Raw genomic sequence first — 22,197 nt, 5'->3', positions numbered from 1 at the left:
TTTATAAATGAAGAAAGCCACTTTTTTAATGTTGTGCAGGATTTGGGGGTGAATGTCGTGCATATTGAGTCGAGGAAGTCCGTTCGACGTGGCTCAGAGTACGAAATACTCGTTGATGTGGAGTGTGAGCACAAGAGGATGGAACAACTCATGAGAATGCTGAGCAGAGAAGTAGCTGCTATTAATTTATCGCAGTATGAGCAGATTGGCAATGTTCCGCGTCCATGTCTCTCTACTGCACAAAGTTTTGGTAAAAAAAAATTCCATTAGCACTCTCGTCAGTTGAATCATTCATTGTTTGCTCCTTATTTTTCAAAGATTTCAGTGAAGTGGATATGCCATGGTTTCCGCGAAAAATATCCGATCTCGATCAGGCACAGAAAGTTTTGATGTATGGAATGGAATTGGATGCGGATCACCCAGTGAGTCACAAAAACACATTTTTTTTTAATATCGAATAGTAATTGTAGATAATAATCAAACATTCTAAACACTAGACAATAGATAAGACTGTGAATTTTTCAAAAGTTAATTGAATTTTCTGATACTGCAAAAATATTTTTTTTAATTTTTTTAAATTTTTAAATTTTTTTTAATCAATTAGGGATTCAAAGATCCTGTCTATAGAAAACGTCGGGAGCAATTCGCAGACATTGCTAATAATTACAGACAGTGAGTGCATTGATCGAAAATTAGCTAAAAAAATTATAAATGAAGAAAACTGTTGATTCGCTTAATTTTCTCAATTTTCAGTGGACAAGGTATTCCAAGAGTGCAGTACACACCAGAGGAGGTGAAGACCTGGTGGGTTCATTAAAAATTGAAAAGCCAGACCATTAAAAAAGAAGTTCTCACTGATTCTTCGAATAAAACTCCTCGCCTCTCGAGATTCGTGTTTTCTCCTATACTAAACTAATCAAAGGATCTTGCACGTTCTTAGAGTTGCCAATCTAAGATGAGGGATGTGACGCCCCATTTTACTGTGGAGAGTTAGAAACAGCATTGAATGCACCTTAATTGCCTAGATTCCATTTATTTTGCAATGAGAAACTTCAGAGGGCAAATGGATTCGATGGATAAATCCCATTTAGCGTCGTCTCTCGCTTCCCACTCAATTGGTTTAATATTATTTCATTTGCAGGGCTACTGTCTTCCGTGAATTGCATCAACTCTATTTGAAACACGCGTGTAAAGAATACCTCGATAATTGGCCTAAATTGGTTAAATATTGTGGCTATAGGTATGATATTATCATTTTTTCCTCAATTTGCAAAATTCACAAATGTGCAATGACTTTCATTCCAGAGAAGACAATATTCCTCAACTGCAAGACATCTCCAACTTTCTGAAACGTAAGAACACGAATAAATGCATATTATTTAGGGATCGTTGATATTTATCAATCCGCATTCAAGCGATTCACCTATTTATTTCGTTTTAATGAAGGAATGACTGGATTTCAACTGCGACCAGTCGCTGGATATTTGTCACCTCGAGATTTTCTCGCGGGACTAGCATTTCGAGTTTTTCACTGCACTCAGTACATACGACACTCTTCAGACCCTTTCTATACACCTGAACCGTAAGAATTTTCCTACCAGTTACTCAAATTTATTTCAATAGGGAATAAAATAGATACAGTAATTTTTACCAAATAATACTTCCATCGCTCCACAATTATCGGATATTTTCTGTCAAGTGTTTCCGGTTGAAAAATGTTTCCTAAAAAAATTTGGCGACTTGATTTGCATGTAGGGAACCTTGAGGGTAAGGTTTGGCAAATTTTTTGTAGGTCTCAAGTAACAAAAATTTGAGTAGCTTCTTTACCTTTGGAAATATTCCGGATAAAACTCGCCGAAACAATTAATCGATTTTTTTCAACTACTTGACTTCTTTTTCTTTAATTCGTGATGCTCTCTCAGGGACTGTTGCCACGAGCTTCTGGGGCATATGCCTCTCCTGGCGAACCCCAGCTTTGCCCAATTTTCCCAAGAGCTTGGATTAGCGTCACTAGGAGCTTCTGATGCAGACATTGATAAACTCGCGACGGTAGGTCCTGGACGTGGTTCAGGGTCGTGAACAAATCAGTGAAAAATTTCGGACAAATTCTAATGAGAATAATGATCACTTGCAGCTGTATTTCTTCACCGTTGAATTCGGCTTGTGCAAACAGGATGGCGTCCTCAGGGTTTATGGGGCAGGTCTACTCTCTTCTGTAGCAGAACTACGACATGCCGTCACTACGGAAGAAAAAATTCTGCGATTCGAACCGGAAATCACGTGCAAACAGGAGTGCATTATCACGGCTTTTCAGAATGCTTATTATTACACCGAAAGCATCGAGGAAGCTAAAGAAAAGATGCGGTAATATTGATCATTGACTGATCATTGACCAAATCAGATAATTTTTGCAAAAAATGGAAAATTCGAAAAGACTATAACATTTTGTAATATATTATTTTAATAAATATATGCTGAAAACCTTTCAGTAATTTTGGTATAGAGAAAGCATTTAGTGGAGTAAATTAATATTATTGTTATTGTTGTTCTACCAGGGCCTTCGCCAATCAGATTCAACGTCCGTTCGGGATTCGCTACAATCCTTATACCCAATCGGTGGAGGTTCTTACAGATGCCCAGAAAATTACAGCCCTCGTGAGTGAGCTCCGGGGTGATCTCTGCATTGTATCGAATGCCTTGCGAAAAATCCAGGAACAAGACGACACGGTCGATATTGAGAGGATAACGAGTCTTTTGACTCAAGGAATCGACTTGCCCCAGGAGTCCTCATCCTCGGACAGCGACGATGGCGATAAAAGCCCAAATCTCCAGGAACCTGAAAGGAACATCGACAACAGTACCAGTCAAGAGGAATATCATCCTGACCCCAACCTCCTAGATCGTCAGCGTTGAACGTAAATATTTGGACCGCCTCGGAAGTAAGGAAAAAACAGGAAAATGCGAGCAAGACTTTTCTTTTTTCTCTTCGTTTTCTTCTTTTTTTTGCTTGATTGAAATTCTATCAAATTTCATTGACGATTTTGGACAAACGAATCATTGTCAAACAAATTAATGAATTTTTATATTTTATGGATGTGATTTCTCATTCATTGTACATTTTTTCGTCGTGATATCTGTCTTTCTTTTACCTCCGAGGCTATTTAATAATTCAGAAATATAGATAATAAGATATAGAACATCAAAGAGATTCATTTCTTTCCGCTGAATATGCCGATTCTATACATCGATGAAAATTGAATGACAATTCAATGCCCCCGGGGATGTAACCACATAAAATTCGCACCAAACAGGTGAATCCCTGAAGAAATAAATCACAGAAAGAATAGTACATTTTAAATGGTCTCTAATAGCAAGTTGTATTAGCTCTCGCTTACCGCATGTACCTGTTAAAAAATGCTTGATATTAATGTTGACAAATATATTATCGACGATGAAATAATAATGAGAATAATAAATTGAATGTGAAATCTGGAAATCCGTACTACTGCAATCATTTCTAAAACAAATAAAAATTCTTAATGAAGAAAGAGAGGAAGGACAATAACTCACAACAATGCTCTATTTATTTATTTATATTATGTATATTATGTACAAATTATTTGTTTTTCCTCTTATCGACTATGTCTGGGTGCAATTTCAATTCTGTTTTAGATTACACCAAAGAAAATTCCACAATCACGAAAGAAAGAAAATTATATAACAGTATATCTCCCTTGGGAGGAAAACACAAAAAATTGATTATTATTTTTTCGTTTTCTCCATATACATAAGTTTACTCGTTTTATCCTTCATTTTTTCAATAATTGTATGCGTGAGTTGTCTCGATTAAACTCACATTTTTCAAGTAGTACACTTCATAAGCAGTCGATCAACGGTTGAAACGAATCTATAAAAATATGTCTACTCTCACTGGCGGTGAAATTTTACCATTAACTAATACATGTCCTTATTCTTCTCCATCCTCAATCGAAAATGAAAAATAATTCCATCTACTCGTTACTTCTCTCTTCGTAACACCATTTATCTCGCCATTACAGGGAAGTCACTAAATTATCATGGACTGTGATATGCGGCCATTATTCGCACACTATTTCTGCCACTAAATCATTCTTTATTTTTATGTTCATTTTTACGGTGTCTTTCGACCAACAAAAGTGAACAGAGGAAACACTCGTTATTTTTCTTCATCATTTCTCTCCCATCGTTTGCGTTTTTCAATAAACTTCACAAAGAGGTTTTGTCAGCCACATATATACTCAAAAAGGCACGGAATGATAGTAGACGCACAGACATGCAGCATTTATTGTGACTGAAAAATTATTCATCAGCGATTTTTATTTTTTTTTTCGGTCTACGATTTCAAAGTGAAGTAATTGTCATGCTCAAAATTAATGAAATTTTAAATAATCGTAACGATAAATGAGGGAGAAATGCTACACGTGTAAAGCAGGATTCAAGCTAAAGTTAATGATTTTTTTAAAGAGTATAATCAAATCAGGAGATTATAACTCATCCATTAATTTGTCAACTCAAGAATTGATTTTAAATGATTATTGAGCCAATGTGAAACCGCCAATGAGCGCACCGAACTTCGTATATTATTAATTACACACTCTCACGTAGAAAGCAATAGAGACCCCACAGTGACTCGAAGAATAACGAAAATGATTCATCATTTGAGGAGAGGAAATTAATGGGAGAACAAACTAAAAATCGTACAAATTCACGTGAATCGATTAGCATCCAGTGAAGAAATCTGTCAGTCTCACATGTTAAAAATATCGGCAGTTTCATATATTTTTATACGCCCTGGATGAAATATCATGCATAATATTTCATACTCCTTAAAGAACAAATGGGTGAGGGCAATCAATCGATTTCACTATCGAAATGAAAATGTTAGTGTGCAGGCGTTCAAATACTAACTTATGCCGAGAAGCGAGTGGTATAAATTTGAGCCAGACGTAGAAAAACGAAAAAAAAAACTGAAAAAAAAAATGAGTAACAGTAATTAACGTTTAATTTCGAAAGAAAAATCTGCTCACTTTACAACAGGTAAATATCAAAAACAAAAAAATGTTCGTAGACCCATGTTTTATAATACACATTTCTCGTAGTGTTAAAAAATCAGACTTTCTAGGCCTGCGGTCCATGAAACCGAGTACATTTACATTGTGTTGGTTTTATTGATTATTTTGTTTAATTATTATTTAATATTATTATTCATTTTTTTTTTGTGGGCTCCAGTCTAATCACAGTTTATGCCGATCCATGGCATGTTTGCCAGCCACGAGTATCAATATGTTGTTATTTCTTTTAAACCATAGGAACGTAAATTTTTAACGCCTTGGATCCCCATAAATGGTGAAAACACGCACCGATTTTCATCACTGCTATCTAATTGATTTTTTAATTATTGATAATCAACACTGGGTTTCCATTTGTTCTTGTGATAAATTTTAAGCTTTTTAGATTTATCCCACGCGACTCTCGATACTCATTTTTTTTCTGAAAACCTGCGTTCGTGCAATGCGACAATTATCGAGTACTTTTAATTGTCACTATGATTTTCCCTCGCTTTAATTCAATATTCAAGTTACCGGTGGAAAATATTTCAAAGATCGAAAGAATTGCTCGAGTGTCTCGTTTTTTTTTTTTTGGTTTTTACAAAATCAATACTATGATTTTAGTAATCAGATCCAAGGCATTGCTATCGTCATCGTTTAAGTATCTGCATATTTATTAATCCTCAATTCTTATTATTAATTTACTTCTTCTTTTTGTAATTTGTTTTAATGCGACTGATAATTACAATAGTTACAAATTGTTTGTTATCCCATTGTTGTTTGAATACTAGCGTTTTGAAGAATAAAAGAGGGGGAAATTAATGGAGAAATCATTGATAATGAGCACAATGTATCCACGGCATTCATGAAGCGTGTACTACCCATTTTTTTTTGATACTCTTATCATTAACGAACATATTTTTTATTTCTTCATTTTGAATACGCAATCTTGCGAGTTTATTATCCACTAAATCGAGATGAGATGCCGTCATTCTTTCTCTCAGCCAATACAATTTTTACGTTAATTCTTTGTTTTTCTATTTTGCATTATTATTTTTTTTGTTGTTTTTTTTTTTGCTTTTTATACATTTTAATTTATTCTTTTAATTTGGTAACTTTTTTTATTGATAAACCCTAAGAAATGCGCATTCCTCTCATTATTTTAAATTCATCTTGTCGTCAATGTAATTACATTAGTTTGCAAGGTAACCGTTACCCCAGAAATAGGCACGTATTATAAATTTATTTATACTTTATGCATTTTTCTTTCTCTCTTCGCATACCACTCAATGTTTTTTCCCCATTTTTATTCTTTATTATTTTACGAAAAAATATATAGAAGACAGAGTCTTATTCTGAGGAGGGTTGTCTCGGTCAACTCAACGACATTATGTTATTTTTATTTTATAATAGTTGTCACACAGAGACAAAAATTAGTCATTAATTCGCACACTTACAAACCAAAGTTCGTTCAATTATTGTTTATTATTTTCTTTTGTCACGCACATTTGTCCAGCTCAGGTAATTTTACCAATAAAAAAAGTATTATAAATTTGCTTCTCTTTTTTTCCCATCATTCCCATCTTTTTTTATTCTCGCTACAATTCCCATTCATCTCGTCGTAACAATCTTGACAATTAAAAAAAATTTTAATTCTCTTTCGTTTGATATACGTGAGCGATTTGACAATGTCGAAATGGGTATCAATCAGTGCTCTTGAAAAATCAAATGGGGAAATTAAATTTCACTAAATTATTTTCAAGAACATTGTGAGTCTTTTCCGAGTACTCACAAAGCACAAGCCATTGAACACAAATGAAAAGTGATCGAACCTTTTATGTTTATTCCTTTTTTCCATTAATTTTAAGGTCTCATGTTTAATCCAAAGAGAAATCGCTCTCGAAGTGTAAAAATTAAAAGGCAGCATTGCTAACTTAAAAAAAATTGTTTATATATCATATTTATATATCAGTAAATCCCTTCGTAGTTTCGAAAAAAAAAAATTGTCTTCATTTTTCACCCTTTTTGCAACGGATTAGTCCTCATGAAATCATTATTTCGCTTATTACTTCTGCACGCACATCAGTAACAAATATATCATATGCGCATCTTTATTCTTTTATCTGTTTACTATAATGTATAAGTTTTACATATAATCGTATAACATCTAAAGCCAAGCTCCTGTAATATACATAACACTTGAGGCACTTAATTGTGTGCTCAAATTATCATTTTTTATTTATTCTTTATTTATTTTTTTTATTCACCATTCATCCATTTTCACCTCGACTTAAATCATCATTATTTACCATTTTTAGTTTTTAAACTTTTTTTTTATGCTTTTTGTGTATTTTTTCATTACTCTTTAATTATTATTTATTTATTCACTTAACCGTTACTTCATCATTTACTTTTTTTATATTTTTTTCTTGTTGCCAAAGTATAATTCTAAATCGTATGTTATCTCTCGTAACAATAGTATTAAAAAAAAATGAGAAAAAAAAAGTAAAATAAAAAGGGCCAGTGCCGTAATTAGGTAATGCAAACCACGTCACAAGCGGGAGGCTAGGGAGCATGGACACAAATTATTTATCATTATTATCTTTCTTTTTGTTAATATTCTCCAGAATACCGACTTCTACTGGACGTATTCCCGCGTTATCCCCCAAATCTAGTGATTCGTCTATTGTTTAACTATCAATTTTCATATTATGGAAGCCATCGCTGTCAATCCGTCGGAACCCTTCACGAATTACTACTTACAACAATTAAAATGAAAATGTTTCACCAGATAAATCATAAAATCCAAGGAAATTTTCATCCGCAATATCCCCTGAATCGCCTAACCGATAAAATATGAGAATCAATATTCTGGAAAATCGTGAAAATAATCAGAAAGATACTGATTGGTGAACTGATACTACAGATAATAAAAAGTTTTAATAACCATTGAGTTATTACTGGGGCTGACAATCATATAGCACGTGAGTAAAAACTAAAGAGTCGAACAAAATTTTTAACCAACGAAAATGAAAATAAGAAACAGAATAAATCGTTATCGATCAGTATCATTGTAAATTACATATTTCGTTGCTTTAGTACATCTTTTTAAACTGTGTGCACTCTTTATATACTCAGAATTTGGCACAAGCTAATGATTTTAATCATTAATAATTTTAAATCATTTTTATTCATTGTTTTATTTCCCCATTTACGGCCCTGCGCTATGTAAAGGGTAAAGGGAGGACGAAGGAATTAAACGATTAACACCTTAGGTTTAACACTCTTCTCTTTTTACAAACTAACAAATGTGTACCTCCAAAATCACAGAACCAAAGCAATAACAATACTCTCTCCTTCATTTTTATGTTCAACCCATTTTTCCATCTGTCTCTATCATTTTTCATCTCAATCCTGCAATCCAATAGCTGAATCACTCATCTCTCGGACAAATTACATATTTTTTTCTTTCTGCATTATTTGTTCTCTCGTTTTTGCAATCCATTGGGATCGTTAATTGATACCACAATTCATTGTAGGCGAAGTCACTGTACATTGTAAAAAGTATCTCAATATCTTTTTCCTTCATCTTCGCTCCCACTGTGTCTATTTAATCACTTTTATTTAAATTAGGATACGAGCATTGATAATCAATCCGTTCAATCCAAACTCGAAGGAGTAGGGGGAAGTGACTGCTTAATTAATTGATTTGCAGTAACATCTGGAAAATGGTGCAGACCGTTTTTTTTTAATTCATCATCGAGTTAATGCCTCGGGATTAATTGTGGGCGCTATTGGGTAGGCGAATTGGAGGTATTTTACCCTTCGAATGGACTGCTGACAATTTCATTGAAATTATCGATGGGATGTGCTGCGAATTTTCAACATTTCGCCATCATTTTCACGGATAATTAAATAATTAAATGGAATTTCACGACTAACTAATTCCAAACACATCTCATCCAAAATTTCAACGTTAAACCATCAACAGTACATAATGTATATAATATACATAAAATACGTACTACTTACATATTGGCTGTTTATTCGTTTCCATCCTTATCCTCTGTTTTGTGTTTTGTACAACGTAGCTCACGACAATGCTGAGCTACTTGGGCATAACTTGGCCTGTTGAGGTCCTGGCATCAGAGTAAACGTACACAAATTACACATAACTCTTCTCCCCGCCGAAAAAAAAATCACTGATAGAATAAAAGAATAAAAATTTGCCAAGCAAAGAGTGTTCACAAGAATTCCATTCACATATCATTAAAATTACAAGTACGTGAGACACGATGGAATTTCTCACCGTACCATTATTGCCCCCAACAAAAATATGTATGTATGCACCAAGAGTAATCTCTAGTCATGCTGGTACTATGTGACAGTATAACAATTATCCAAATGAGCATTCACGTTTTATCCACTGATAAACGAAACATAAAACCCCTCAGCCACCAACAATGCAACGGGACTACTATGAGCAACAGGTCTCAGAAGAACTTTAACAACAGAATACATTGATGTTACATCAGGAACAACCACCTCCATGCTACAAGAAGCATAAAAGATAGAATGAAAATAAATAATCTGTAAGAATCTACACGATAATGAAAAAAAAACCCAGATTGGACATTCCACTGATTTGAAAATAATGAAAAAAAAAAGGAGACAATTTAAATAGACTTATCAAGCATTATTTGTTGATTACTTACTAAGGGAAAGGCCGAGGCCACTCCAGTTTGTGACTGAGAATTCTGTGGGGCAGTAGGGATGTCACAATCGCACCTCGTTACCGTCTCAGACTCTTCTGCCGCATGTGCATTTGTACTTATGGCATCCACACCATTCACCATGTTCGTGTCATCAGTCTTTATAGATCTGTCAGCGGTTGATTTTTCAATAATAAACGACTAAACCTGAGCGTTCGAATAATTTTATACAGTAATAATAATTCCTACGTGTAATTGTACTTAAATTATGCAAAAAAAGAGAATTCAAGGTATTGTCGTAATCAAATTAATCAAAGGAACACAAGAAGAGGAACTCTCAATGCTCGACTGTTGACCGGCAAACCGGTGCCCCATGCAACAAATTTTGACAAAAATTTCTCGGAATTATTTCTCAGTCAACTTTATTCAACAAATTTTTTCAGCCAAATGATCGATGGGGTGGGATTCTCGCCAGGTTGCAACACATGGTTAATGAACCAGTACACCTTTATTAACTTCCATCGACAATGATTCTATCCTCTCATTACCAAATAATAAAGACTCATGCCTGTTGTCTCATGTCTTCAAATTATATTTCTCTTTAGTCCTCGTCTGGTTTCATAACGAAAAAAGCAGAAAATTACAGCTTAAATCATACTTTAAAAACTATAAACTTTTTTCGTTTGTGCGTGAGGGGGGGAGGGGGGGGGGGGCTCCATCAATTTTCGTCATTCTCTTTTATCGTAAATCAGAAAATACGTTTAAAAGTAGCTTGAAACCGCAACAATATTGAAAGTATCATAGTAATAATATTAAAGAGCCCTGAACAACTACAGTAGTCCCTATGTATTGTTTATAATTTTCTATTGAAAATTCTCTCGTCCTTAGCTTATGCTCGTGGGAGTGCAGAGCAAGGAATCCCCTCTGCCTCATCATCATATCATCTCATCAAAACCTACCACATAGTACTGCATACATACATATTACAATGTAAATAAAAATTTGCATATGATTTTTATCATCGTCTATTCAACTACTGACTGTTTACCCAAGCGAATGCCTCGCCGTATTGAATAAAACTCCGAATAACCGCTTTAAAAGAGAAGAAATATTGAAAGTGCATTGAGACATGTATAGAACGTATTTTTCGATATTAATTCACGTCTTAGCACGAGCGGAAGTGTTTTATTGGCGAGGCATTCTCTCCCTCCCACAATTTCCATCTTTCTCTTTTGTTGGAAAGATGAATGAAACAATAGTAAAAATTAAACAGACGAGTGTCAATAAATCAATATAATTAAATGGCAAATCATAATAACAAAAGGAAAATGATAATCGAGTGCATTCCACTGAAAATGAATGAAAATAATAAACTTTCATCGGCATTTCTTTTCTTCCACTAAAATATCAACATATGTGTTACTCTATACGTGAAGGTGATTTTCATCCGTGGTAACTTGACCCACAATCAACGTTTTATTGTGGATCTAATTGCCAGCATCAGGAGAATAAGGAAATGTCCGAAGTGTTACCTCCAGCCATTTGGCAATTAAAAGAAATAAAAAAGAAAACTCTAGGAGGATAAATTCAATCCCCATCCGAAACAAGTTAATAACTAAAGACAGAAAAACCATAAGAATGTGCCTAAGCACACCGAACGTCAAAGAAAATAATGGCGGATAATTTACACAAATAAAAAATAACTGGTGAGAATTATATCATGAAACTCATAATGTCGTTCCCCTCATGCATTCATGTACGCCCATTACGAGCTTCTGTGCCGCCCATGGTTTTTTAATCAAATAGAATTTATAATTGGGGTAAATTTGAATGATCTGCCCTTCATCATCATCTCTGACCCCTCAACTTATATCTTATAAAGACTACTCAGTGTAGATAGACATCAGCGATTATACAGAAAATAAAATAATGTCCACCGATTTCCTCTTTTAAATACTACAACAAAAAATAAAATCAAATAATCATAATAGGATAGCAGGTAGTGCAATCAACGACTGTTAAAGACAATTCAGCACTCCCCAGGTCTCGCACCGTGCGCACGTTTACAAATCTCCCATTTCACTTGACTCGAAAAAAAAAAAAAAAAACACAAAACCCTCTCTCAATTTCCTTTCTCCTCGACCTTCAATCCCATATTTTCATTTTCCCTTAGTCCTCGTTAGAACTGCAAAGAACAAAAATCCGCTAACATAAAAGAAAAACTTCCGTTGAGAAGCAAAAAAAACAGATAAACTCGCTGCTATGAGGGAGATACGAAATTTAAATGGGACTGACGAACGAAAGAAGAAAGAAAATCCAGATGTAAATGGGAGGGTCCCAGGCATTGGCTCAAAGTTGGGGTCTACGTGGAAACCGTAAAAAATAAAAACTTGAGCTATATAATGAATATATAAATATGTGCCCTACTATATATACCTAATATATAAGTTTTTAGTGTATAATTTCGTTGGTTTTTATAGTAATAAAGCACAACTCACTTATCGGGAGATGACGGGGGAGTGAGGGTGATGGTACTGAGAGCGATGTCTGATGATTCAGAGGGATTTGTGCTCGTAGCACCACCAGCTATAGTTGTACTCGTGATAGCCGTTGTATTTCCAGTTGTACAATCGAACGTTGTATTACCACTTGTACCAGGACTCGTTGATCTACTGTTAATCGTAACTCCCTGCGGATTATGTTGATTAGACAATGGATCCTTATCCTTGGTAGTTTTGAGCTTCGCTGTACCCTTAACAACATCTGACAATCTATTTTGCGATTGTAAACTGTCACTCGTAACATTCGTATCACTGGTTGAATGGTTTATTTTATTATCAGCATCGAGACCTGGTAATGGTGGAAATGCTGATGCCTCAAGATCAAACTGCACAATACTTCTGCTGTACTGTACACCAGCTGTACTAGCAGCAGTCTGCGTTGACACTTGATTATCACGCAATTGATTTGTTTGACTGCTGTTGTTATTATTATTATTATTATTTGACTTTGTAAGTCCAACAGTCTCCGGTTCTTTGGTCCTGCGTGGAATACGATGACGTGTATACTGTATTGCGTTATCAATACTCGTATTATCATCCTGTGATGATGATGACGGTGTTGTCGTTGATGCTGTCACTTTTGTACCATGAAGTGCTGCATGGTACTGGGTGTCGTTGATCTGTGATGATGTATTTGTTACATTTTGAATGGTACCACTTAAATGGGAGGAATGAAATTTTGTGCCAGACTGCTGATAGGAAGATGCTCTTGATATTGGTATTTGTTGAATTGGAGGTGGTGGCAATGGATTTGTTACACTGTGTCCACCAGAATTGCTCTTAGGTGGATGACTTGTGCGACCCATTTGTACCATGTTACTATTACCACCACTCTCCATACTACCACCACGCTCTGAGCCATTTCTGTGTTTATTTCTGCTGTAATTGAGAATAGTTTAGTTAGTTTGGTATATGTGTGGGAGAGCCTTGCACCGAGAATAATATATATATTGCGGATTTCAGGAAGACAATGTTTCGATTTGGAAATAAAAATTCGAAATTCTCTGAACGAAACGGATCCCACAGGTATAAGACAAATGACAGAAGTTGACTTGCCTATTTCTTGGATTGTATCTCGTGTGAGGTTTGAACGAGTTGTGGGGGTTGAGTCCATTCATCGCGAATACACTTGTCGTCATGTCGAAGTAGGTTGGACCTGCAGCCGGGCCCCAGTGCATCATCGAAGCTGGATAGAAGGGCTGGTGCTGTAAATGTTGTTATGGCGTTGTAGAGTGTTATTGAATTGAGTTAATGAGTTTAGGAGAGAGTGGACATCACTGGATGAATTCATTCAATTAAGGTGAGAAATCGATAAAGTGCATTCATAAATTCTCCTGTTGGATTGACAATGTTTTGATGCTTGATCGATTGGTTTAGTAAATATGAAATTACTGGGGGACTTTTCTTTATTGTACTCACGTAGAGGTGGACCTGGTTGGCATATGGCGGCATTGTTGTTTGTGGCATGGTCGTGCCATTTGTGAACCGGAAGATTGGCTGACCAGGTGGATAACTGCTTGGATCGTACACCGGTGGAGGCGGGGGTGTACGATAGCCATTTTTAATACCACTAACACCAGGCACTGGTGCTGGTATTGGTAGCCTGTTTGTCATTGGTTTCGCTTTGATCCTCGCCATGATTGGCTTTCCCTTCATTATTCAAATGATTTTTTTTCATGATTATTTGGACTTTGCAGGGGATTTTAGAAGTATTGAGGGGTTTAATTGTCATTTTTTTTTAAATTTGTACCTGAAATTCTTTAACTTCCTCTCGGAGAAACCTGTAGGCCTTCTGGGCATCTTCATCAGACTCGAAAGTCACGTACCAAGAGCTATTGTGGGCAAATTCACATGAGATGAGCCTCGGGCATCCTTCGCCTGAGAATAAATTCTGGAAAAAAAATTCAAATATTAGAATTTTTTGTTTTGATCGTGTTGTCCGGCATACGATGGGAGAACTGTGGATCCGAGGAATATTTTCATTAAATTGCTGCAAGGGGCACTTATAATGATGCAAGATAATAATTATGATGATTACTTTGACTTCTTCCAGAGGTGTGTTGTCTGGTATTTCCCGAAGTATGACTATACATCGTTTGTGATTCGGCCTGACTTTCTGTCCTTCCTCATCGACTTGGACATTCGGTGATTCACGTAGCACCTCGGTTATCAACGTAATGTCCTTGGTCAATTTTTTAACTTGATTAAAGTTTGCTACTGTCCATATCGGAACATATTGATCATTATCCATTTGAGATAATAAATATGTATCATTGGCTAAGTTTTCTCTGTAACAAGAATACTCAATTGTAATCACCACTCCCAATTTTTGAACTCTTGAATATTTTCGATACTCAATTATGCGAAAACATCTGAAAATTTACAAACTAAAAAATCAACAATAGACACTAGTTCTCTGGATTATTTTTACTGGAATCATTTGTTAATTATTTCAAGAGGCGTTGAATTCGGATTCAACAGCGAATATTCTTCGAATAGTTGAAATTGGTGAATGAATGTTGAATTAACAAACCTGGAGAAGTAATATTCGAGCTGTGAAGAGAGCATCTGTTTAAGCTGATCCAATGGTATACCAGTTACCGGCATATCTGCCATTGAATTTTGGGGTAATTGTACATCACCAATTGTTGTAACATCGACTGGTGCATAACCAACACCAACAGCACCACCCAATCCAATGGTATGCTGAGCAGTGGGCTCTATACCACCCATACCTGGATCGAGCATCAGTTCGCCAGTTGTTGGTCCACCGTTCATGACACTGTAATCTAGTGTTGATGGGCTTGTAACAACAGCACCACCGACTGAACCCAGAGGTTCAGGGGTGGCTGGGTAAACCGCCCCTGGTGGGAGCTTCCCAATGTCTCCATTCATGTACACGTACCCTGCAAGATCAAGATAAAAACCATTAAAACATCATCAACACTAAATGCAGGCTGATTGGAAATATTTGTCCCATTAACTCGATTGCTGGAATAACTTGAAGTAAATGAGTCATATTTATATAGCTCTGGGTACTTAAATGAACATGAACAGGATTTATCAGCTTATCTCATGCACAAAAGCACGATTTCTCAGTTGACGATAATAATAACTACATAATTCCTAGTAATTCAATTTTCCACAACTATCATTCAATCTCCATTGTTATAAATAAATAGAAATATACAAATCAACTTGTCGATCCTAAAACATCAAGTTAACGTTAAAACCACTGGGAATAACCTTGAAATATGACCCCTCGACCCCTTTCCCGGCCAATCCACACCTAAATAAACCCCCCGAGACAACGAAATCCCCCACCAACAATAAACCTCAACCCCCCGAATTCAAATCCCAATCTCCCCAATCTTAAACTCTCACTTTTCTTCTAACATACGTTAGCACCGATCCATTTTTTCTCTGCTCCAAAGCCATGTTGCATCATGCATTAACCCAAAGACAGGTCTGTGATTAGATATCCCCAATGTCCCCCACGTTTAACCAACAAATTAGCCAATCCCCATTAGAAAACCCCCACGAAACCGCCCAAAAATTGCGAAAAAAAAAGTAAAAAAAAAAAATATATATATGTCCGCCGACAGTTAAACCGATGAGACACTCTCGTTCGCAAATGATGTGCTCTGGTTACAAAACATCCAGAATCACTCCCACATTCGTCAACCCACCGAAAATAACCAACAATAAAGACCCCCCCAGAAAAAACTTCACAATGGAAAAATTACATAAATCGTCGTCCGAAAAGCCAAATGCCCCATCTCCCCCCTCCCTCACCGCGAAAAAGACGTTGGATGACGATTGCAAAAAAGCCCCCAAAAGTGAATGAAAAAAAAGGCACCAAAAAATGTAAAATGCAAAAATGATGGAACATTGCCACATGCCATAAAATAACTCAGCTCGTCCGAATCACTCGGTTGTTCCCTCGACTCTCTCAATAGTTTCAGTGTGTTTAATCCGAATGCTGGCATCCATACAGCGTAGTATCCACACGTTAAAATAACGTTATCCTATCACCGTTAATGCAACATATCACCATTGACAATGTGAAATTTGATAATATTCAATGGTCAATGATATGCAATATGTTGAGGGGGATGAGTATACTTGGCCAAATATAGAGTGGTAGACTGGGTTGGCCGGGGGCACTTCTAAGCAATGATCACACACACGCAATGGGCAAAAGGTGACAACCCGCACTAGTCCGGAAGTAACACTAAAATGTGGTATCGAATGTCGTTACCAAATTCACCATTCATATTGTCCAACGTGTTTAAGCCGTACACCACCGCCTTATTAATCCATTTTTCCTCGAGTCCTCGTATTCTCAATAGCAATGCCAACTCCTCACGTTTTATTCCTCCACTGTTGAGTGCCTCTTCGCCCGTGGGTTTTCCCCGTTTTTCTTACACCAACCAAACAGAACGAAAAATAAAAATAATACTACTTATCACCGCAGAATATATATATCTTTTTTTATTTATTCACGGGGTTCAAGGCGGGTTTACTATTTAACTGGGCTCATTCTCACTCGATGTTCGGTGTGTGGGGCGAATATTAGCTGTGACCGTGTGGCCTGGGCCCTGTGGAGTTGCCCCAACACATTAATAACCACCATAACCACACGTACCCGCAGTGTCTCCACCTTTTCAAACGCGCACCCCTCGTTACTCCTTTTCCGGTTAAAAAAAAAAATTCTCCACTTATTTTCCTCAATTTCTCATTTCTTTTTTCCCTCTATTTTTTTAACGTACTCTCCTTTATTTCACTGAGAACCTTCTCTCCTGCCCCTTCTCTCTACACCCCCCTCCTGCTCGATACACACTCATACACACTCAAATATATAACACGTAGTCTCTCTCGTTCCTCTCTCTTTCCTCACTCACTCTCCCATTCTCTCTCCCCCTTTCCCTCACGCCCCTATTCTCTCTCTAATTCTCTCTCTCTCTCTCTGTCTCTCCTTTATGATTTTTCACGAGGTGGCTTCTATTTTTCTCACCTTTTCGTAACGTTTACTAAAGTTTAATCATTTTATCACGTAACATACGTCCGTCTACGTCATTATTATCCGCATGACAATGTTGGATTATCGATTGATCAGTGCTCGGATGATCGGTCGATTGTGAAAAGTCGGAATGTTAATATTATTTGTGGTATATTTTTAACAATTTATTATAATCTTACCGAGATGAAGGAATTCAACTCAACACACAATTTCTCAAGGAAACTACAAAATGGCCGACACAGAAAGGCACATGCCGTGGGGCTCCCAGTGCATTATGGGGATTTTGTACAACTTTGGGGGAGGGGGCACTCTCTCGCAAACTGTGTTAATACACCGGGGATAAAACGTGGGGGTTTGTCAGCGACATCTCGATGACGATGAATAGCACAGTTCTGCTGGTATCAAACACTTTTCAGTTGCTCCATACTTTTATTTTTTTTCCCTTTTTGTTTTCCTTGAATTTTCCGGTTTTTTTTTCATCCGACAACATCGGCGCACACGCACTCCCGCCGTTCAGCTTTCAAATTTTCAACCGGAAGTGCGTGATACCTCGTGGTATTTACACACCAATCAATTAATAACGACAGTCATTTTTGCACGTTTATTCAATCAGAAAACTCAGATGATTTCTTTTTTTGAATTAAATTTGCAATTGAAATTCGAAATCTGTTGGTTGACATTTTTTTAGTCTTACGGAGAGATTACGGAGTTATTGATGGACAGTGTCCAGTCGATGGCCCGGTCTACAGAATAAAGAAAAATAACCACAATGTATCACGCCTTTACCCCTGAGAAGGTTTGCATAACAGTGACTTAAAATGATTAGATTTTATGCGGGGCCCCTGAGGAATGCCCCTGGAATTTCTGTCTGCTCGTTGGAGTGACATTTTTATTTTCTTTTCAAGCGTTCTTACCTCTCTGTCAAAGGTGAATGTAAAATGAGGGGAGGAATGGATGAGCGATGGATAAATTCTCTCGGCGAGTAGTTGTAATAATTCAACGAACTATTCTCACGTGATTGTTGTCATCCACGTGGAATTCGATGGCGCACGCACTGCGGAATTTAATATTAGCGTCAGTGGATGGAAAACGCCTCTCATTTCAGCTCTACATTCCGTAATATGCCTCTGACATCACGAACACTTGCATGTCCCAATTATCTCGATCACCTTTCCGAAGCCGGGGCGTCGCAACATTCGACATTTCTTATCAGCTGGCTAAATCATCGAATTAAAAATATCATTCAATACATATTTTTTCCTTTATCACACACGTAAACCGGTTTTCTCGACTCAGTCGTTAACATTAGGGTAAATCCCAGGTGAAATCATACATCTCAAAAGCAACGGAATTTCTATTATCAGTTGATTGAAGTAGTCACGAAAAATTTTGCACAATTCCATTTTATTAATTCATCAATAAAATGAACACATGATTTAATTCAGTCTAGCGAATTGCCTTTTATTTATTTCTAAGAGCCACAATTCAATGGAATTATTTGAAAGAGTCAGAAATAATGAACAAATTCAATGACAATGATGTTAATAAAAAGAGAATAACGTTAAAATGACGAATCAGAGAACAGCTTGGTCTTCACGATGAACTTGACGTGAAGATGTGGAAAATCATTTATTAAATTGGATCTGTTAACTCGATAAATAATACAACGTGGAATCAAAGGCACAAAAGTTTGAGAGAATTATCTTCGTGGAGTCATTTAAGCACAAACACCAAGTTTGTTGTCCTTCATCATTTATTCTATTCAATTACTGTAGTTTTTTTTTTCATTCAGAATTAATGCAAAGCGGTAGTTACAAATGAGAGAAGTATTTAAGCCAAGTTTTATGTATTCTCCTACGCTAAAATGACTTTTTTTCATTCGTTTACTCCTGTTCATCATTACGCTTCGTTTTTTTTTTGTTGTTTTTCAATTCAATTTATCTTGCAAAATTTACGTTTTTTAAAATTGTTTTACGTTCATCAATTTAATTCTCTGAACACATCAATCGCGCCCAGATACATACTATCTAACAAGATATTGTTGATCCATCCGTAGTTGCCTGTATCTACCTCTTGTACAATAATTATCTCAAAAATTTGTCTAACACTATTAATCCAAGTGTGACAAAGTTCAGCGGATTATCTAACATAAGGCTGTAAAATATTGCTTTCACTATAATTATTACAAAATTTTACTCTTCTCGGATTAGAAATATTGTGCCTATATGATAATGTATAGTAGTTCCTTTGTATTTTTTTTTTACGTAGTAACTTGTTTCCTTTGTTTTTCACTTTACGCCTCTTTGTTGGTTGTTGGTGGTGTTTTTTTTTAATAAATCTTTTTATTGAAATATATATGCGTATATAATGAGAATTGGGAGGAGTATATCCCACGAAGTATCAACAAGTAGTGACTGATTACAGATAAATTTAATGATGAATTGAGGTGTTTTGTAACGGTGGAGCTTTCTCGAGATTGTGTGGCATTTGGATATTGGGATTTTTATTTGTTTTACGTTTGGAGGCTTGTTGTTCTTGTTGTTGTTATTGTTGTTGTTTTTATTGTGTTTCTTTTGTTGCTTTTACCGTTGATTTAAAAACCGTGAACCTTGAGCTGGTCAGGTTTGGCCAAACCTGATTTGGTTAACCACTGGCATATATTTTCACGCTGGTCCCCCTGCAGCTGAAGCACCTCCCCGTACTCCGGGTGCTCGATTACAGTCCCATTGCACGCGAACTCCTAAAAATTATTTGTTATTCATCATCCAATAGCTTACTAACTGTGTAAAAATCTTTTAAAAAATTCGGAATAGTTTCATTTCATTTTGTCAGTCGTCAATTGAGAGTTAATTAGACGTCTCAAGGCAATTGTAGGCGGGATGACAAATGAATTATGAATTATGTAAATTATTCCATCAGCACTCGTGACCTCAATCTAAAATAAATCAATTCAGCACGTTTTCCCAAGTTTAATTACTATATCGGATGATTTTCAAGGGCAAATGACCAATCAATGAGACTCGATTTGGTGGACAATAGAGCTCCACACGTTATTGTGGAATATGCTAGAAAGCTGAATATGTAGGCCAAGGACGTTGTCTAAATATAGAACAATTGTTAGAAAAGAAATGTTAACCGATTTGACGAGAATTCGCAACAGGAAAAAAAATAGAGGGATCTTCTATCCGTCGACGCGTAAGTCTTGATACATCGAAGGTCAAGTTAATGAGACAGAATTGAATAAAAAAAACCAAGATGTTAACGCATACTCTGACAAACACTAGGCCGACCAATGAGAAACATTTTGGCGTATCACTTTGAACTCACATTCGTTACACAAATTGTTCTTTGTTTTGAGAGAAAAAATGTCTCGTGTCATTCTATTTTCAGACAACAGGCTCCAGTCAGTGGAGTGAAGACGCATGGCTCGATTGGTATTTATCATGCGTAGAATTTGAGTTTTTCTTACCTTTTTACATGCCCGTACAATTTTTTTCAAGTCATATTCCGAAGATAGTCCTTGCACCGTTGTTAGGGTCTTGCGACCATTCCGCTGCTGAATTCTTATATGCACGAGACCGTCTTGGACATCATCATCTGAACCCTTGATTGCATCTGCAAAGGGGTCTGTGGGAAGTAAAATTATGAAAATTAGAAGAAAAAAAAATCCGCACTTTTATCTGCACTCTCCAGCAGTCAAAATGGCGCCGTATGGTGTGACGCGTGAAATTGAATAATTTGGGGGGAAAAAATAGGAAAATCATTGTTTCATCACTCAAATCATCAATCTGTCTGAATTGCGCGCTATGATGCAAGGTGAAGACGCTACCCTAGCCGCCATTTTGAGAAAAATCATTCGTCAGTCAAATGAAACATGTTTTCCAGTCGATAATTTTGTACTCACCGAATGTGTTAAGATTCTGGATGGACATACGACAAACAAAATATATCCCTCGGAGATATACGACTGCAAATTGCAATTTGTTTTTACTGATTGAGTATTAACTTGGACGTAAGGCTTTTTTTTCAACTCAATACCAGGGGGATGTGGAGTTGTGTAGAGGGGGATATAACCACACAGTCACTACTACGGAGATATACTGAGTAAATCCGAAAAAATTCCTGCCACGATGGTGCCCGAACTTCAACCGGAAGTAAAAGTTGCATTTGTCATAGGGTGGGGGGAGCATTGGGTGGGGTTTTCAACGCATTTGACGTTCGTAAAAACATCAGATGTTGCACTCACTGGTCAAAGTCCAACCCAAAGAGGATTGACTGAAGTAGAGGCTCAGTTCTGAGGGTTTGAGTGACCCTAGCGACATCGTAGTACTGCACCCCAAGAGAGGGAGGGCACCACACGCAACGCTGGGGTATCTGCTCGTTAGTCGACTCAACGACTCTTCAGTAGCAGTCCGGTACTCCCGCTGCCACAGGGACCAGTCGAAAGGAAACTTCCACAGAACATTAGAGATCCTGACATCCACAGGGCAGCAGTCTGGAAGAAATATTTTTACTCAATATAAAGATAAATAATAATTTTTTCATGGAATCATGTGCCTTAATACTGACTAGAATTGGTGCCCTGCACGTAACCAGCCCCACCATAGCCAGGGAATGATATCTATTCGCTGTCTCAAACACTTGTTTCAATTGATCGTCCTTATATTTCCCTAAAAAAAAAATATAAATAATTCTTAATCAAGAATATAAGAACCCGATGACTGAAAAAATAAAAAAATAACAACGACTTACAGCTAATGCAGCAGTTTTCGCAAACGAACCGGCATTCGAGCTGACGGCATTAGAAAACAGAA

At 36.5% G+C, this 22,197-nt stretch overlaps 3 protein-coding genes and 1 long non-coding RNA gene across 14 annotated transcripts in view; 2 read left to right on the top strand and 2 right to left on the bottom strand.

Annotated features, from left to right (window-relative positions):
* The window catches only part of Trh (tryptophan hydroxylase), a 5,637-nt gene extending 2,141 nt beyond the window's left edge, over positions 1-3,496 (top strand). For all 3 annotated transcript variants that reach the window (XM_011301089.1, XM_011301088.1, XM_011301090.1), the window contains 10 exons: positions 40-250; positions 319-422; positions 605-672; positions 754-804; positions 1,142-1,240; positions 1,306-1,352; positions 1,447-1,582; positions 1,923-2,049; positions 2,135-2,364; positions 2,556-3,496. In XM_011301089.1, coding sequence (XP_011299391.1) covers positions 40-250; positions 319-422; positions 605-672; positions 754-804; positions 1,142-1,240; positions 1,306-1,352; positions 1,447-1,582; positions 1,923-2,049; positions 2,135-2,364; positions 2,556-2,913 — 1,431 coding nt within the window. In that variant the 3' untranslated portion in view covers positions 2,914-3,496. The remainder of the gene's footprint in view (positions 1-39; positions 251-318; positions 423-604; positions 673-753; positions 805-1,141; positions 1,241-1,305; positions 1,353-1,446; positions 1,583-1,922; positions 2,050-2,134; positions 2,365-2,555) is intronic.
* A 2,788-nt stretch (positions 3,497-6,284) lies between these two features.
* Larp4B (La-related protein 4B) lies at positions 6,285-17,667 on the bottom strand. Of its 9 annotated transcripts, none has more exons than XM_011301082.1 (10): positions 17,563-17,667; positions 14,894-15,266; positions 14,399-14,648; positions 14,111-14,251; positions 13,780-14,010; positions 13,417-13,565; positions 12,298-13,239; positions 9,803-9,968; positions 9,120-9,226; positions 6,285-8,808 (listed from the first exon to the last, which is right to left on the bottom strand). In XM_011301082.1, the coding sequence occupies exons 2-9, from the start codon at positions 15,253-15,255 to the stop codon at positions 9,131-9,133; spliced, it is 2,337 nt and encodes a 778-aa protein (XP_011299384.1). In that variant the 5' UTR covers positions 15,256-15,266; positions 17,563-17,667; the 3' UTR covers positions 6,285-8,808; positions 9,120-9,130. The 9 variants fall into 9 exon arrangements, 8 of the variants coding, with proteins under 8 accessions (XP_011299384.1, XP_011299386.1, XP_011299382.1 ...); XM_011301084.1 differs by lacking the exon at positions 17,563-17,667 and adding an exon at positions 17,378-17,495; XM_011301080.1 differs by lacking the exon at positions 17,563-17,667 and adding an exon at positions 16,622-17,175 and having other exon boundaries at positions 9,113-9,226.
* A 300-nt stretch (positions 17,668-17,967) lies between these two features.
* Positions 17,968-19,042, top strand: LOC105264294 (uncharacterized). Its single transcript, XR_891977.1, has 2 exons — positions 17,968-18,179; positions 18,289-19,042. It is a non-coding gene; the product is annotated as an uncharacterized lncRNA (long non-coding RNA).
* Positions 19,043-19,144: 102 nt separating this feature from the next.
* On the bottom strand, positions 19,145-21,516 carry eIF1 (eukaryotic translation initiation factor eIF1). Its single transcript, XM_011301078.1, has 3 exons — positions 21,288-21,516; positions 20,853-21,010; positions 19,145-20,123 (listed from the first exon to the last, which is right to left on the bottom strand). The coding sequence occupies exons 1-3, from the start codon at positions 21,313-21,315 to the stop codon at positions 19,977-19,979; spliced, it is 333 nt and encodes a 110-aa protein (XP_011299380.1). The 5' UTR covers positions 21,316-21,516; the 3' UTR covers positions 19,145-19,976.
* Between the last annotated feature and the right edge of the window lie 681 nt (positions 21,517-22,197).

This window comes from Fopius arisanus, unplaced genomic scaffold (genome assembly GCF_000806365.1).
Source record: "Fopius arisanus strain USDA-PBARC FA_bdor unplaced genomic scaffold, ASM80636v1 scaffold00020, whole genome shotgun sequence".
Taxonomy (NCBI): domain Eukaryota; kingdom Metazoa; phylum Arthropoda; class Insecta; order Hymenoptera; family Braconidae; genus Fopius; species Fopius arisanus.
This window is presented reverse-complemented; position numbering and strand designations above follow the sequence as displayed.